At 51.0% G+C, this 18,507-nt stretch overlaps 1 protein-coding gene across 1 annotated transcript in view; it reads right to left on the bottom strand.

Moving 5' to 3' along the window:
* The window catches only part of FUCA2 (alpha-L-fucosidase 2), a 356,935-nt gene that overhangs the window by 24,850 nt on the left and 313,578 nt on the right, over positions 1 to 18,507 (bottom strand). The window contains exon 6 of the mRNA XM_078648998.1: positions 12,753 to 12,858. Coding sequence (XP_078505124.1) covers positions 12,753 to 12,858 — 106 coding nt within the window. The remainder of the gene's footprint in view (positions 1 to 12,752; positions 12,859 to 18,507) is intronic.

Genomic DNA, 18,507 nt, shown 5'->3' with positions numbered 1-18,507 from the left:
CTACTACCCCTGTCGTGGGCAAAGCAGCGTATCGGTAACCTGGTATTATGGTTTGTCGTTTAGAAGAAATATCATGTAATCTGATCATGGAACGGTGGTACTGCACTCATTGTGTGGTTGTTTAACTGTTCATTATCCAATTGTGGTATAGTGCAACATTTACGTATTATCAACATATAACCATTATTTGCATACCATATCAGATATAGGTATGAACATGTAAGTTGGCATGGAACTCTTTATATCTGTGAAATGTTTTTAGGTGTTTTATAGCTTTTATCGTTCTGACCAACAAATCGATATGTATATGTATTTGGATTGTATAAGCTGATATTTATGAGCAGTGCAAGGTGACCAGAAAATATTTAGGTGATTATAGTTGGTTCAATCATGCATCTATTGTTTAGTTTGATTTTGGTTTGTAATATGTAATGTGCTGCATAGCTAAATACATATAAGGTCCCAAAGGGGAGGGGGGCGTGGCTAGCCTGCGAACATGGCAGACGCACTTGAGTGAAGCTCCGTCCCAAGGCCCCCTATTATCCTGTCCTTTTACCTGTGAGAGGCGTTCACTGGGCCTGAGCTGCTGAGGACCGGTGCGCAGACGTGGTGGGAGCCTCGGGAGCTAAGTGGATTCCGCTCCGGGGCCGCGGAGCAGCAGGCGGCTGGTGACGGGCGGAGACACGGCCTGTGACAGAGTGGCGCCAACGGCTGACGGGACACGTGGCTGCGGGACACTGCCCTGAGCCCCGGGGTTCCTGCAAGCGACGTAGGAACATCGACGCCGAGAAGCACAGAAGGAGACGGCACAGCGGGTCGGAGCAGCTGGCACGGTCCGCAAAGAGACCCGGGGCAGCGGCAGACACTGAGGCCTAGCTGGGCGAAGTTGGGGGCCGCAGTCTGACACCCGGGGGCTGGACGAGGCCTCCCCGCCTATCTGCGACGGCGGAGGCGAACGGACGGCAAGTGGAGTTCCGGCGTGGGCGCCGGCTTTGGCGACAGTAAAGTGGCCCCAAACGGTGAGGAGCAGGACCCGGGAGGCACGGGAGGAGCCCAGCAGACGTGACATGGCCTGGAGGCCCCGGGAGGGGGCTGAGGAGAGCGCAACGTGGGAAAGTGGAGGAGGGACTGGCTCTGGGTGCCTGGGGAGCCGAGCTGCTCCTGCATACACAGCGCGGGTGCGACCAGCACCTGGGGTCCGGCCTGTCATAGCAGCGAGCAGGGCTTCGGACGAGAGGCCACACTTAGTGACTGGAGGACTGGCTCCAACCAGGGGCTGGGCGCCTCCTTGAAGAGCCGGGCAGTGATTGAAGCTGTTCAGGTGGCCATCCTTGACGACCCTGGGCCGGGAGCATTGTGACCGGACTGTGCGCCTGAACCGGGCGCAGCGAGCACCGGGCGCCATTTTGTGGCAGACGTTGGCGCCCATTTCGCTGAGGCCGCTTTCTGGGTGCCAAGTGCCTGGTGTGCGCCTATCGCCGCTCCGGAGGACAGTGAATGTGGCTGGCGCTGCCTGAGGTGTACCAGATGGAACAGACTGCGACGGCAGGTGGTGTGTATTGACCGGCTGAGGGCTGCGGTGGCCGCCCTAGTCCGCGCAGGACGGGGTTTGGCAGCATCCCCTGAGCGCTAAGAGAGACTCCTCCGCCCCTCTGAGTCGGAAGTGGCAGCCGGGCACAGAGTGCCATTCTGGAGCTAGCACCTGCTGGAACAACTACAGGGCGCATTCCCCCACCGAGGTGAGAGGAGAGAACGGGGGTGGTTGGAGGAGACTAGAGGCGGACCCGAAGCCTGGAGGCCCAAAAGGCGAGCTGAGGCCTGCACAGTGCATGCGAGGAGAGACACTGGCCCGAGCACACCGTGGAGCTGTTTGGAGCTTGTGGTAGAATGGGTGGCCCTCATTAGGACCCTGGGTTGCGGCCGCTGGAGCAAGCCTGTGCGTTCGCATCCTGTTGCGGTGAGACTAGGGCGCCACTTTGTTGTTAGCGTGGGCGCCATCTTCACCGTGGGTGCTACCTGGGCGGCCACATCAGGAGAACGCCCGACGCCCCGATAGGAGACGCCGATGAGAGCCCGGAACAGTCGAGGGGGGAACAGACGACCCTGTCAAATGGTTGTGGCCTCCGCCGCCGGAAGGGAACTTGGACCACTGGAAGCATCTGGATGGGGGGAGAAGGCCTCTGGAGGGTCCGACGGGTGCACCCTACTGGACTGCGAGGTGCCGGTTGGTCCACTGCTGAGGGCACACATGTGAGGAGCGCGGCCTGCGGCGCTCTGGGGCCTTGTCTTTGCTGATATTTGACCTGACTTGGGGGCTCCCCTGGCTGCAGTGGGAGGCACTGGGCTGGTGGAGTGCCCGGTCCGTCGGGACTTTGGTGGGGGCCTGCCGCCAGGTGACGGGCAGACAGAAGCAGGAGTGGATGCCTTCTGCGCAGCACCTCGCCATGGGCAGACTTCGGGATAAATCCCAACAGAAGCAGCAGCCAGCAGCCAGCAGAGGGCCTGGGCTCGCCACATGGGTCGCGCGGCGATAGTCAAGGCCTGATGGCGGCCCTTGCGGCTAAGATGGACACGGTGTTGGCGGCGGTGGAGCGCATCGGTAGCACGCTGGAGCTGACAAGAACCTCCCTCGAGGCTCGCATCGACAAGGTAAGACTTCACTCTACTCCACGCCGACCACCGCAACCTGGCCGAGTCAGTAGCTGCAGCCGGTGGTGCACCAACATACCGCGGCGCTCCAAGACGTCCCAGACAGGGTTCAGGTGCTGGAGGACGCGTGGACGATGCGGAAGGGTGCTCCCGATACAACAATGTCCGGGTGGTTGGATTGCCGGAAGGCGAAGAAGGGAAGGACCCGGAGAGATACACCGAATCCTGGCTGAGAAGCCTCCTGCCCCCAGAGGTGCTGTCCTCCTACTTTGTCGTAGAAAGAGCGCGTAGAGTGAAGCTGGACAATCTGACGGTGGGGAATAGCAGGGTGATGTTCTTTCCAGATTACACGGCAACAGTGCAGCGGCGGAGGAGCACGTACCTAGCAGTGAAGAGGCAGCTACGGGAATTGGGACTGCCATACTCCTTGCTGTTCCCCTCCAGGCTCCGAGTGATCTCCAAGGACGGGGCCCGCTTCTTTGACACGCCGTCGGATGAGTGGGACTGGCTGGAGGAAACGGGGCAATGAAAGGGCGCCCGACCTGAAACTGTGGAGGGAGACGGCGAATGGCAACTGCAGAAGTCAAGAAGGCGCAGGAAACGAGGTGCCCGTCGAGGTCGGAGCATTGGCTCAGCGGCACCCAGCCTGGAGAACATGCGTCGTGAGCGGCAACAAGCTCTTGACGCAGTGATAAACTTGGGGTCATCACAGGCCGACCGACCTCGCAGATGCGCAGTGAACCGGACATGAGCAGCCCGTCATCCCCATCAACTGTGAACTCTGAAGATGTGGTCATGCCTGTAGTGACACCACAAACTGCTGATTTCCTTATGTAGGGCACACTGCTGCGAGCGCGCTAAGAAATGCACATAGGTCTTGGCACCGGGTGGGAGGGTGCTGCTTCTTTCACTGATGCCCGTGCTGCTGTGCATAGCTGCCTCTAATCCATCTCTAAGGGCCCTGACGGGGGGTGTCGGGAGGCGCTTGGATGGGGAATGCGGCCTCCGGGGCGCACCTGGCAGGCGCTGCGCGATTATCTCCTTAGTAGGCTCTCCTGCGGGCATCCCACGCCAGCCTAGCTCGTTCGTAGGGCTTTACCTACCCAGCAACACCTCTTGCGCAGCCAGGCGCACCACGTTAGGGGGGCAGAGTAATGGCCTATCTTGCAGCGCGCATACCCAGACAGCAAACACGCTGAGTTAACCCACTTTCGTGAGGTGGATCTAGTTAAAGTTTGGACGTATGCCTCGTTTAGGATGCGCCCTTCTGGTTCTATTGGTTGAGTTAGTTCACATGTTTCTAATGCGGCACACTGACTTTCCCCCCTGCATTGCTGTTCCTAGGGCCCCACCTGGGGCACTCCCTTGATCCCGCGCGCGCGCAGAACAGACTTACGATGCACACTAACATAGTGACATGGAATATTCGGGGCATGCACACCCCGTCCCGTCGCTACTCAGTGTTCGCCTACCTCCAGTGGCATGGGGTGGGGGTTGCCCTTCTCCAGGAGACGCACATGCGCAAGCGTTGGAGGGGACAGCTATTTAGAACCACCTTCTCAGCCCACGCGTGCGGCACACTGATTTGGGTGAGGGCGGGTGTCCCCTTCAAGTGTATGGAAACGCTGGTAGACCCTGCGGGCAGGTATACCCTGGTGCGGGGGCAATTAAATGGGCAGGAACTCCTGCTGGGATCCCTTAATGCCCCGAACACAGATCAACCGGCCTATTTAGAGAGCTTGAATCAACTATTGTACCCATATGCTGGACTCCCCTGGCTAGTTGTGGGGACTTTAACATGGTGCTAGACCCCCCTCTTCAAGCCACTATTGTAGCGTCCACAGCGCAAGCGTTCAGGGATTGGCTTGTGCACTGGGGGGTGTGCAACCTCTGGCGCCTGCAGCACCCTGCGGACAGAATCTACTCCTACTATTCCCCAGTTCACGATTTACATGTCCGCTTGGATCGCATAATAGGCACCCAGTCGCTGCTTCCACTCCTACCCAGACAGAATACCTCGGGCGGACACACTCTGATCACAATCCCCTATGGTTTAAGCTCAGCTGGGGGGCAGATCGACCGCCAGTGCACACGTGGAGGCTGCAGCCTGCTGCGCTCGAAGATGCTGAGTTCAGATCCTCGTTGGGCACGGCCATACTAGGCTATTTTGAAACTAACGCAGATACGGCGAGCAGCGCACTGGTGGAGTGGGAGGCGCACAAGGCAGCCATCCGTGGGCACTGCATGGGGGCCACATGGAATATACGCAAGAGGCTGGAGGCCTCTTTGAAAGGGCTGGAGCTGGAACTCCTCCGCTACGAACGGGACGGTGAAGGGATGGGTGAGCATGCGCGTACACTCAATGCCCTGCACGATAAACATGCAACACTTATGGAACAGCTGCGATGTCACAACTATGCAGCGCACACAGCCAAAACCCACGCCAAGGCAGATAGAGCAGGCCGGCTACTTGTCTGGCTGATACAGAGGGAAGGACGCGGACTCCCCATAGGCGCGCTGCGGACAATGGGTGGGGAAATGGTATACACGCAACGGGAGATCCATCGAGCCGTGACAGATGATTATAGGCAACTGTACAAGTCTCGAGGCACGGGCTCGCGGCAAGCGCTAGATGCGTTCCTGGATACAGTTACCCTGTCTGTGGTGTCTGAAGAGTGCGGAGACGCATTGAATGCCCCGCTCACATTGAAGGAGGTGGGTGATGCAATTAGAGACATGGGGACTGGGAAAACTCCTGGGCTGGATGGCCTACCTGCTGAATACTACAAAGCGAACCGAGACATACTGGCGCCCCTACTCCTTCAGCTGTACAACGCCGCCATTGATGAAGGCTCGTTCCCCCCATCCATGCGGGAAGCGTTCCTGGTCTCTCTGCCTAAACCTGACAGAGACCACACGGCTCTAGGCTCCTACCGGCCACTGGCGATGCTCAATACGGACTATAACATCTTTGCCAAAAATACTCGCGGAGCGCCTTGCGCAGGTGGTCCCTCATCTCGTGCACCCTGATCAGAACAGGTTGGTCAGAGTGCGGCTGGGTCCATACATTGGTGGCGGTGGGCCGGGGCATTTGCCAGGGTTGTCCCTTGTCCCCGCTGTTGTTGGCGCTGGCTGTGGAACCGTTGGCGGCGGCCATGCGGCAGACTCTGGGGGCAGGTATACCCCTGGGAAATGCGACTCATCAGGTCTCGCTTTACGCGGACGATCTGCTGGTGTTCGTTCAAGACGTGGCGGGCATTCCAGAGCGCTTGGCCCAGTTGCTGGAGCAATTCGCAGTTGTCTCGGGGCTACGGGCGAACGCGAGCAAGTCTGTTCTCTATGCCTTCAGTGCAGAAGTCGAAGACCCGGGGTATTGTCTGGGCGGCACAAAGGTCCAATGGAAGGTTGACACCTTCAGGTATCTGGGTATTCAGATCTATAGGCAGCCGGCAATCTCCTTGACGGAAATCTGGGCAAAGCGGTGACAGCGCTTAGGTCCCAGATACGTTTTTGGACCTCTCTTACTCTGACCACAACGGGTCGGTGGCCCTTGCCAAAATGATCATGCTTCCCCGCCTACTGTACTATTTTGCTAACCTACCGCCTTATGTGCCGCCCTCCTTCTTCTCGCCGCTCCATGCAATGTTGCGAGATTTTATCTGGGGCGGGTCCCGGCATCCACTGGCGCTTGCAAAACTGTACCTACCAACGGACAGTGGTGGGCTGGCCGCTTCATGCTTTGAGCACTATTACCTAGCCGCGCAGCTACAATGGATCGCTCGCTGGTTAGCTGACAGGGGTAGAGAGGACACCGCCACAGCGGAGCCGCCGTATTCGCTGGAGAGAGTCACTAGGCTCTTTCAGCCCTTGGAGACGCCCGTAAGACCTACCCCGCTGCTGCTGACAGTAGCGTACAAATGTTACCATAGGGCCCTCTTCCTCACCTGACGGGTTCTCACATATGCACCCGCGGTGCCTCTGGAGGCTTTTATGGCCGGAGAGGGAGTCCTCGCGAGGCCGATGCTAGAGCACTGGAAAGAGGCGGACATCCAGACAGTGGGAGACCTCTTTAGGGATGGAGTGTTGGGGGAGTATGAGACACTGGTTGTAGAAGATGGGCTCCCACCCGGGGGATTCCTGCTACATCGAGCCATGGTGGCAAAGATGACGGCCGCTAGGGGAACATATCTTAGGAACCTACACAGCACTTAACGATGCAATACTTGTACATCATGGGTAGGGGTAGGCATTTGGTACGTTGGTTTGCGGGGTCGTTAATGGTGCACACGCTGATTAGCTTGGCCCTGTTGCGGGATAAATGGGAGCATGACATGGGCAGGCAACTGTCAGATAAGGAGTGGGAACGCATTCTTAAGAGCCCGGTATGCATCCCCAGAAGCCTGCGCTTCTGCCAGATACAACTCTATGTGGTCCACAAAGCCTACCTCACACCTGAGCTCATAAACAGATATTTCCAGCGAGCGGATGCGTCCTGCCCTAGATGCGGGGAGCTATATGTGGGGGATCCTTCATATTCTGTAGAGCTGCTCCAAGCTGGGCTCCTACTGGAGCGTAATTGGTGAGCGGCTCCTTGAGTGTACAGGGCGCATTATACCCCTCGACTGGCCAGAGTACATTCTACACTCATTCCGGAGGCCGCCTAACGATAAGGCGACATCCAGATTTCTGGACCTAGGGATGGTGGTGGCTACACGCCTGCTCACGAAGCGCTGGAAGGCGAGCGATCCGCCAAGCGTGCAGGCGTGGACCTCCTCTTTTCGGGCATGGGCCCGAGCGGAGTGGACGGCCTTGCGCAGGGAGGAAACTGTGGGGCTCCGTATGGAACCCATGGCGGAACGCTGGGAAGGCATGCTCAGAGCCTTGCGGCCGGCGGGCGAGGCCGAGGACACGGGAGGGGTGGAAGCCTAATTGGCAACCTCTAAGGATGGGGTGTGCAGTGCAGTAAACTCCTATTTAGCCGTTCCAATTACCATTGTCACTCTTCACTATGGATACACTGGCCCAGAGAGTGGGTCTAGCAGTGGCCGGGGTGGTTGCACGTGTGCGGGGGTGGGGGGCCTTTGAGGGGGGAGGTGGGAACTGTACTACATAGCATCGGTGCCATTACTCATGCCGCCATTGTTTCATTTGTGCTTTCTTTCTTGTTGAGTTAAAGTTGTTATATAACTGTCAATGATGTGCACAGCCCTGGTGTAGGGAAGATCCACCTCCTATTTTGCTAAACGTACACCAGCTTAGCGTGTGGACAGGCATGGACTCGCCCTGAGGCGGTTGCCTGACAATTGATGATCTGCCAGTAATGTGCGGGACAATTTCTCTCTTGTTTTAAACCAGTGGCTAGACTGCCTACGTGTAAGGTGTATGGACATGTGAGGACAGCCTGATATGACCGCTTACTGTGCATTCGATGTTGAAATGTCTCATGAAAGGTGATGTATTTATTCAAAAATGCCAATAAACAGATTTAACAAAAAAAATAAGGTCCCAAAGGGGAGACCAATTGCATTGCAAATGCTGTTTGTTTTATTAAGAAGCTCAGGTCCAAGCCCATCGAGGTACTATTACCCAGAGGGCCGACCAAGGGCCGACCAAACAGTCAGGGTACTCAGAATGGTGCACACCACTGCTCCCCAACCTGTCAACCCCCAATCAGGCATTAACCCACCCACCCGCCCCTGCCTTCTGCTTTCTTGCAGTGTGTGGTAATGAAGACGGGGTCCGGTTCCATGGTAAATTCAGAATGGTATTTATTAAGATAGATGGTTCAAGATAAAGTTACAGAGAGCCCCACCCTGAGCAGCCTTCTGCTGCTCAGCTCAATCTCCCAACTGACAACCTCCACTCACCCAACATGCCACAGCATCATCCACACCAACATTCCATACCACATTCACACTGGCTGAGCAGCAGGTACAACACTTCTCCTTTCCTCATATCAAACAAAACTACAATGCAATGATACAAGTGAAAAGCACATCAAAGAGAAAATAACATGCACACAAATCTGAAAAGGTACCATTGCAAAGACCTGAGAATGGTTGAGGGCAAACCAGAAAGAATTGAAAGTCAGGAAAACACAGTATAGTGGGCTTGCAAGTTAACATCCAAAAATGCAAGAAAGCACAGGAGAAAAATGGCAATATGCATGAATGTCAACAAAAGGCAAAGCAATAGATAAAAACGACAATCCCCACCCATGTACATACAAACAAGAATCTTGATACAGGAAGATAAACTCCTTCACACACCCACTCCCTTTCTACACAAACATACAAATCAGCAGACTGCACTAGGCAAAATCCACCCAACCCCAAGGGAACAAACATTCCAAATGGCCAGGCCGAAATTACGTGAACACAAAGAGGACCAAACCCCAACGGTGCAAAGCAAACACACCACAGAAAAGACTTGTCCAAACTAAGAAGGAACTCCGATCTGACATGTGATTAAAGAAAGGGGAACAAGCATACAACAGACCTCAAAAACAATGCCAAAGCTAGGGGTGGCGGAAAAGTACACCTACCTACCACAGAAAGGTGGTAAAGAAATCTCCAACATCAAAGGTGACAAAGTATGTCAACCCACAATCACAAAAGAAATGGTAGGCAAGAGAATCTCAAAACCAAGAAGCCTTCTCACAAACACAACCCCAACAGTGAGAAGTACTTAGACTCCCACGGCAAGGGGTTCACCCAAAATGTGCTGCCCACAAAGGTGACAATTGAGTGTCACCCACAACCACCAAATTTAGTGCGTCCCCTCACAGCACTGCCACTCTCTCCCTCCCTGCTCGTGGCCAGATCCGACCACCGGAGCAGGGGCAGGGCAATGCACGGGGTTCGGACACCACCTCAGGAGCTTCGTCGGAGCTGTTGACCCACGGGCCTCAAGAAAAGCAGGGCTCAGTAGAAACGCAGGGGGGAGGGTTTCTCCGTCAACTCACCAGGCCTCCCCAGCCTCTCCGCATCAGGATATCTGCACTGCACTGGTTGCCGCCTCTCCGCAGATAGGGACACACAGCCGGAACACGTTGTCGGTCCCAGGGCAGGGCAGCGTTTGGCTCCAATCACCACCGAGTCCAGCTCAGCTGCGCCACACCGCCTCAGGCTCAACACAGGGCCCTCCGGCCACGCACCTCGTCAGAACTGGCTGGAACATGCCCGGGGCTGGTCAAGAACACTGCTGCTGATTACCCGCGGCACTCAGTCCCCCCCCCCGCAATCCTTCCACGGCGGCAAAAGTCGTCAAAGCAGGATAATTGAAGGATTTTAATGACAGGCTCAGCAGAGCTCGCCTACAGTGCGACCGCCATGATGACTCGCTAGGCCAAGCCCCCCCTCTATATATTTTACCAAATGAATTGCTACATACCCGTTACACAATGAAAAAACATTGGCAGACGCAGCTCAGTTAATGGATCTAGGTACCTCGGGTTCTTGGTGAACCTACAAGTCTTTTATATCCCCGCAACCAGAAGAGTTCAGTGGACGTAATGGTGTATTGCTTTCATAAATATACCATACTTAGAAGAAGTTACAGGTGAAAACGTTGACACAAATGGCTTTTTTTTTCCAACTTCAATATTTTTTTATTTCAATTGTTAGTTTCTATATAGAAAAACCTTGAAGGATCTTCACAAATGACACCTTGTTAAATTTAGAATTTACTTTTCAGAAATGTATAGATTTCCGGGATGCATTATTGCTTTCATACCCATTTCTACCACTAACTGGAAGGACATTGAAAACATAAAAAATATGAAAAATAGACTATGGTCCAGTAAAATGCCAAAACTGAGAAGAAATGTTTGGTTTTCTGACAAAAGTCTGCCTGTTCCTGAAAGCTGGGAAGATGGTGGTTTTAGTACAAGAAACCCTTTGTTGATACCTTTTGCAGGGAAAAAAAACAGATGCTTTATTCCGCATCACTTTTTTCCAATTTTTCCGAAAAAGAATAAAACATTAGCTGTATTTTGGCCAATTTATCGGTCCACTCAAGGGAAATCCACAAGCACTGGGTACCTATAGAATTCTCAATGTGTTGGAAGAAAAGGACGCAAATTTGGCGTAGATACCTAATGTGTACAAAAGTTACAGGGGCCTAAGCATGAACTACTCCAAATGGCCCCCAAAAAAGACTTCGCACAGGTGGAGGGGGGGAGGGGGAGGTGCAGCAGCGAAGGGGTTAGTGGCTATTTTTATTAAATTGTTGTGTTATATTGATGGAAAGATTTTGTAAAAATATTAAAAAAGAAAGACTGGGGAGGTGACAAATCAAGGAAGCTAATAAAGGTTCAGCTCTCAAAAAGGACACGCGAGACATGCAGGTGGGTCGGACACCTTCTGGCTTTCTTGAGCTGCGAGAACTCTTCAGTTTCTCTGTTAGATATTTGGGGTGACCCAGGATTAGTGCTTTAAAAGTAAAGTAGGACATTCTGAAAGTGAGCAACCACTGCAAATACTGGGGGGGGGAGCTGAAAGAGAGAAATATGGTCAAAAATTGCCAAACCACAAGACCAACTGAGCAGCCATTTGGAGAACAGCTTTGAAAGGAAGGAGAGAGAAGTCTTTTGTGAGTCTGGAGGGTAGTGCATTTGAGTCAACCAGGCGAAAGAGGTCACGTGACTGTTCCTTGGAGCAGAAGTCAGAGGTTTGGAGAGAGGGTCTGCTTTTTTATGAGTGCACAGGCAGAGGGACAGAATGTCAAGTTTTCTGATGTGAGTAGTTAAAGAAAGAAAAGTGTTAGAGATGAACCCCAGATATTCCATAGTTCTATAGACAGGGGATAAGGTGTTTAGAGTAGAGGGGAGAGAACACTTAGAGGTGGGCATAATGGAGAGGACGAGCATTAACATGAACCTTGGGTTGTATGGACTGAGTTTGAGGAAGGGATAAGATATCCAACTCTGGATAGCATTGAGGCACCCTACCAGGAAAAAAGTGCTACCAGATCATCACAGTTTCAGGTAGAGTTTGGTGTCAATGGTGTAGTTTGTATAGGAAATCCTGTACCCCTATGTAAAGATAGGGTAGCTCCTCATATGTGTTGAGGCGCCTCACCAGGCAATAAATGCTACCATATGGTCAGTCCGAGGTAGAGTTTGGTGTCAATGTGGTAGTTTTGTATAGTAAATCCTGTACCACTATGTAGAGATCGGGCAGTTCCTTGTACTTGTTGAAAACAGGATAGACCCCTCTACCACCCCAAACATGGGAACTGGGTGTGGATTAGAACTTTACAAACTGCATATGAATTGGAAGATGTGCTGTGAAACAATCTAGGCAAACACAGGGAGATGATGGATGGAGTGCTGAAACTTTTCAGACATTCGCCCCCAGTCACAGATCTGGATTGAATCCATTATCATTCTTTAGCTCACTTCGCCACCCCAGTTCAGATACGGCTAAATGCAAATCAGTCTTGACCCTGCGCCTCATGAAAACAGTCCAGCCCGAACTGCCAAGTCGTGTCTTCCCTGGACTGGAAACAAGCATCCAGGGACCGGTTTCGGGGGTAACACCCCTCATCAGCCAGACTATTTTGAATCCAGTGGCAAAGTGAGCAAGGGACCTACGTCTCGTGCCGAAACTTTTCAGACACTCATCCCCAGTCACAGATCTGGGTGAATGCATCATCATTCTTTAGCTCACTTCGCCATCACAGTTTAGACACGGCTATATGCAAATCAATCTTGATCATGTGCCTCATGGGAATAGTCCAGCCCGAACTGCCAAGCCGTGTCTTCCCTGGGCCGGAAACAAGCGTCCTGGGACCAGTTTTGGGGTAACACCAGGCTAGCTTGAATCCAGTTGCAAAGTGAACAAGGGGCCCACGTCTGGGCACACCCTGCCAACTTACGGCGAACAAAGCAAACATAAGGAGATGATGGACGGAGATGATGGAAACAATCTGGAGCATTTCCCAATATCTCTATGTGGGATATTAAAATGGGGAAGAGGTGCCCTTAATCCACTGTGTTAAAGACATTTACATTTGTCATGAAAGTAAGAATGCAATTTACACATACTTTTCAAGATATCCAATAAAAAATGAATGCTGTGGAAAATGAGTAGCTGACTTACTTCTGTCTGCCCAACTAAAGCAACAGGCTCTCCAAGTAATATAGTCCCTGATAATGGCCAATCAAAGAAGATGGCATAAACAATGTCTCCATGATTCATTGTGTACCTAGAAACAAACAAAGAAGCAAAGATTCAACAATAAATTGGCAACCAAATAAGGAAAAGACACTTACCTCTAATGCTACTTCACGGTCATGGGTATTCCTTCTGAATCTATAAATAGTAGAATACCCGCACACCCATGTGGAATCATCAGAACACATTAAGCCACTTTTTTTTTTTAAAAAACACAATTTGCAATTAAAAAATGGTGTCTACAAAACACAAAAATCTCTTAAGCTTTCTTTTTTGGTGTTGAAAATTACAGCAACAAAACCCTAACTGAATGAAAAATACACAAGACTGAGAACAATGCAGTTTTGCTTGCTTTTTGAAAATAAAACCTACAGTAACCTCTAATAAAAAGCAGCCTCTGTGCAGACCTACAATATATGTTTGACTAAAAGTGGGATTTCCTGTGGAAATACCAATTTCCAGGGCAGTGATTATGCTTCAAGCTCTGTGTGCGGGTGAATCCTAATGTTTTCTTTCGCATTAAAGTCTCCTTAGAAATATACTCTTCTTTACTCACCAAAGTCATTTCAGTTTCCTATGTTAATCAGACCATTTTCCGGACAATTCCTCCGTGGTAGAAAGGGCCTTACATGCGTCATATTTGAAATGGGCTTTGAAATAGTAGCTAGATAAGACTAAGGGGATCAGGCATATCTAGCAATTATGGAGCTGTTTCCATTAGCCTGGTTTATTCCAAGCAAAACATAGCTAAAAGGGTGGTCATGTGCATCATTACATGATACCAGAAACCTAACAAGTATTTCCTTCACAAACCTAATACACATTACACTTAAAGGAAAGCTGCTGATGCTGTACTGACAAATATATTATTTCCAAAATCGGTTTTATCCACACTATGTGTGGGAGGGTATACTCAGACGTGAGTCCCTTGCTCATTGCACCATCAGGATTCAAGCAAGCCGGGCCGAAGAAGGCTGTGATGCCAGAAACCGGTCCCCGGAAGCTTGTTTCCTTCCCAGTATAAGAATTGGCTTGGTAGTTTGGTTTGCCCTGTTCCCATCATGCACTGGGACAGGAACAGACTAATTTGCATATAGCCAAGTTCTGAGCTGGGATGGTGCAGTGAGCTAAAAAACGGTGATGGATTAAAACCATGATCTATTGACTTCTGCATTATTCAGAAACTCTGTCCATCACCCTTTTCCAAAATCGGTTTTATCCACACTATGTGTGGGAGGGTATACTCAGACGTGAGTCCCTTGCTCATTGCACCATCAGGATTCAAGCAAGCCGGGCCGAAGAAGGCTGTGATGCCAGAAACCTGTCCCCGGAAGCTTGTTTCCTTCCCAGTATAAGAATTGGCTTGGTAGTTTGGTTTGCCCTGTTCCCATCATGCACTGGGACAGGAACAGACTAATTTGCATATAGCCAAGTTCTGAGCTGGGATGGTGCAGTGAGCTAAAAAACTGTGATGGATTAAAACCATGATCTATTGACTTGGTAAGAGTATTCTGCATTATTCAGAAACTCTGTCCATCACCCTTTTCCAAAATCGGTTTTATCCACACTATGTGTGGGAGGGTATACTCAGACGTGAGTCCCTTGCTCATTGCACCATCAGGATTCAAGCAAGCCGGGCCGAAGAAGGCTGTGATGCCAGAAACCGGTCCCCGGAAGCTTGTTTCCTTCCCAGTATAAGAATTGGCTTGGTAGTTTGGTTTGCCCTGTTCCCATCATGCACTGGGACAGGAACAGACTAATTTGCATATAGCCAAGTTCTGAGCTGGGATGGTGCAGTGAGCTAAAAAACGGTGATGGATTAAAACCATGATCTATTGACTTGGTAAGAGTATTCTGCATTATTCAGAAACTCTGTCCATCACCCTTTTCCAAAATCGGTTTTATCCACACTATGTGTGGGAGGGTATACTCAGACGTGAGTCCCTTGCTCATTGCACCATCAGGATTCAAGCAAGCCGGGCCGAAGAAGGCTGTGATGCCAGAAACCGGTCCCCGGAAGCTTGTTTCCTTCCCAGTATAAGAATTGGCTTGGTAGTTTGGTTTGCCCTGTTCCCATCATGCACTGGGACAGGAACAGACTAATTTGCATATAGCCAAGTTCTGAGCTGGGATGGTGCAGTGAGCTAAAAAACGGTGATGGATTAAAACCATGATCTATTGACTTGGTAAGAGTATTCTGCATTATTCAGAAACTCTGTCCATCACCCTTTTCCAAAATCGGTTTTATCCACACTATGTGTGGGAGGGTATACTCAGACGTGAGTCCCTTGCTCATTGCACCATCAGGATTCAAGCAAGCCGGGCCGAAGAAGGCTGTGATGCCAGAAACCGGTCCCCGGAAGCTTGTTTCCTTCCCAGTATAAGAATTGGCTTGGTAGTTTGGTTTGCCCTGTTCCCATCATGCACTGGGACAGGAACAGACTAATTTGCATATAGCCAAGTTCTGAGCTGGGATGGTGCAGTGAGCTAAAAAACGGTGATGGATTAAAACCATGATCTATTGACTTGGTAAGAGTATTCTGCATTATTCAGAAACTCTGTCCATCACCCTTTTCCAAAATCGGTTTTATCCACACTATGTGTGGGTATACTCAGACGTGAGTCCCTTGCTCATTGCACCATCAGGATTCAAGCCAGCCGGGCCGAAGAAGGCTGTGATGCCAGAAACCGGTCCCCGGAAGCTTGTTTCCTTCCCAGTATAAGAATTGGCTTGGTAGTTTGGTTTGCCCTGTTCCCATCATGCCCTGGGACAGGAACAGACTAATTTGCATATAGCCAAGTTCTGAGCTGGGATGGTGCAGTGAGCTAAAAAACGGTGATGGATTAAAACCATGATCTATTGACTTGGTAAGAGTATTCTGCATTATTCAGAAACTCTGTCCATCACCCTTTTCCAAAATCGGTTTTATCCACACTATGTGTGGGAGGGTATACTCAGACGTGAGTCCCTTGCTCATTGCACCATCAGGATTCAAGCAAGCCGGGCCGAAGAAGGCTGTGATGCCAGAAACCGGTCCCCAGAAGCTTGTTTCCTTCCCAGTATAAGAATTGGCTTGGTAGTTTGGTTTGCCCTGTTCCCATCATGCACTGGGACAGGAACAGACTAATTTGCATATAGCCAAGTTCTGAGCTGGGATGGTGCAGTGAGCTAAAAAACGGTGATGGATTAAAACCATGATCTATTGACTTGGTAAGAGTATTCTGCATTATTCAGAAACTCTGTCCATCACCCTTTTCCAAAATCGGTTTTATCCACACTATGTGTGGGAGGGTATACTCAGACGTGAGTCCCTTGCTCATTGCACCATCAGGATTCAAGCAAGCCGGGCCGAAGAAGGCTGTGATGCCAGAAACCGGTCCAAGGAAGCTTGTTTCCTTCCCAGTATAAGAATTGGCTTGGTAGTTTGGTTTGCCCTGTTCCCATCATGCACTGGGACAGGAACAGACTAATTTGCATATAGCCAAGTTCTGAGCTGGGATGGTGCAGTGAGCTAAAAAACGGTGATGGATTAAAACCATGATCTATTGACTTGGTAAGAGTATTCTGCATTATTCAGAAACTCTGTCCATCACCCTTTTCCAAAATCGGTTTTATCCACACTATGTGTGGGAGGGTATACTCAGACGTGAGTCCCTTGCTCATTGCACCATCAGGATTCAAGCAAGCCGGGCCGAAGAAGGCTGTGATGCCAGAAACCGGTCCCCGGAAGCTTGTTTCCTTCCCAGTATAAGAATTGGCTTGGTAGTTTGGTTTGCCCTGTTCCCATCATGCACTGGGACAGGAACAGACTAATTTGCATATAGCCAAGTTCTGAGCTGGGATGGTGCAGTGAGCTAAAAAACGGTGATGGATTAAAACCATGATCTATTGACTTGGTAAGAGTATTCTGCATTATTCAGAAACTCTGTCCATCACCCTTTTCCAAAATCGGTTTTATCCACACTATGTGTGGGAGGGTATACTCAGACGTGAGTCCCTTGCTCATTGCACCATCAGGATTCAAGCAAGCCGGGCCGAAGAAGGCTGTGATGCCAGAAACCGGTCCCCGGAAGCTTGTTTCCTTCCCAGTATAAGAATTGGCTTGGTAGTTTGGTTTGCCCTGTTCCCATCATGCACTGGGACAGGAACAGACTAATTTGCATATAGCCAAGTTCTGAGCTGGGATGGTGCAGTGAGCTAAAAAACGGTGATGGATTAAAACCATGATCTATTGACTTGGTAAGAGTATTCTGCATTATTCAGAAACTCTGTCCATCACCCTTTTCCAAAATCGGTTTTATCCACACTTAGGGGCCGATTAGGATGGCGGACGGACTTGCGTCCGTCCGCCACCCTTGAGGAGGAGGGAACGTCCGCAGGGGCTGCGGCGTTCCCTCCGTGCTGATTAGGATGTGACCGCCAGGGTGGCGGTCACATCCTCTATATTTAACATTGCGGCGGGTGCAGCTTCAAGCTGCACCCGCCGCAATGTTAAAAAAGCATGTTTTACATTTACATGCACAAAGCGGCCGGCACCGCACGGTGCCTGCTGCTTTGTGCACGCAAATGCAGGGGGGTACCATAGGTACCCCCCATGTGCACCCCCCACCCCCCATTCACCCAGGGGGCCCGCAACGGGCCCCCAAAGTGAATGTCCGTATGCTTTTCCATGGCGGAAAAGCCGCCGTGGAAAAGCATGTATTTACGAACATCCTAATATGGCGGACGGTGTCTCATAGACACCGCCTGCCATGTTATAGCTTTTCCGCCACGGTCGGAAGCCGACCGCGGCGGAAAAGCGGCGGACGGAATTCCAGACCCACCAGCCATCCTAATTTGGCGGTGGGTCTTTGGAGGCTCCGCAGCGGTTTTTCCGCATCCTCCAGGCCGGCGGACACTTCCGCCGGCCCGGAGGATGCGGAAAAACCGCCATCCTAATCGGCCCCTATGTGTGGGAGGGTATACTCAGACGTGAGTCCCTTGCTCATTGCACCATCAGGATTCAAGCAAGCCGGGCCGAAGAAGGCTGTGATGCCAGAAACCGGTCCCCGGAAGCTTGTTTCCTTCCCAGTATAAGAATTGGCTTGGTAGTTTGGTTTGCCCTGTTCCCATCATGCACTGGGACAGGAACAGACTAATTTGCATATAGCCAAGTTCTGAGCTGGGATGGTGCAGTGAGCTAAAAAACGGTGATGGATTAAAACCATGATCTATTGACTTGGTAAGAGTATTCTGCCTTATTCAGAAACTCTGTCCATCACCCTTTTCCAAAATCGTTTTTATCCACACTATGTGTGGGAGGGTATACTCAGACGTGAGTCCCTTGCTCATTGCACCATCAGGATTCAAGCAAGCCGGGCCGAAGAAGGCTGTGATGCCAGAAACCGGTCCCCGGAAGCTTGTTTCCTTCCCAGTATAAGAATTGGCTTGGTAGTTTGGTTTGCCCTGTTCCCATCATGCACTGGGACAGGAACAGACTAATTTGCATATAGCCAAGTTCTGAGCTGGGATGGTGCAGTGAGCTAAAAAACGGTGATGGATTAAAACCATGATCTATTGACTTGGTAAGAGTATTCTGCATTATTCAGAAACTCTGTCCATCACCCTTTTCCAAAATCTGACAAATATATTATACCAGACATTTGTTGAGCAACAAACTTGAGATTAGTTTACACATTT

Source organism: Lissotriton helveticus, chromosome 6, assembly GCF_964261635.1.
Source record: "Lissotriton helveticus chromosome 6, aLisHel1.1, whole genome shotgun sequence".
Taxonomy (NCBI): Eukaryota; Metazoa; Chordata; class Amphibia; order Caudata; family Salamandridae; genus Lissotriton; species Lissotriton helveticus.
Note: the sequence above shows the minus strand (reverse complement) of the source record. Positions and strands in the feature narration are given on the sequence as shown.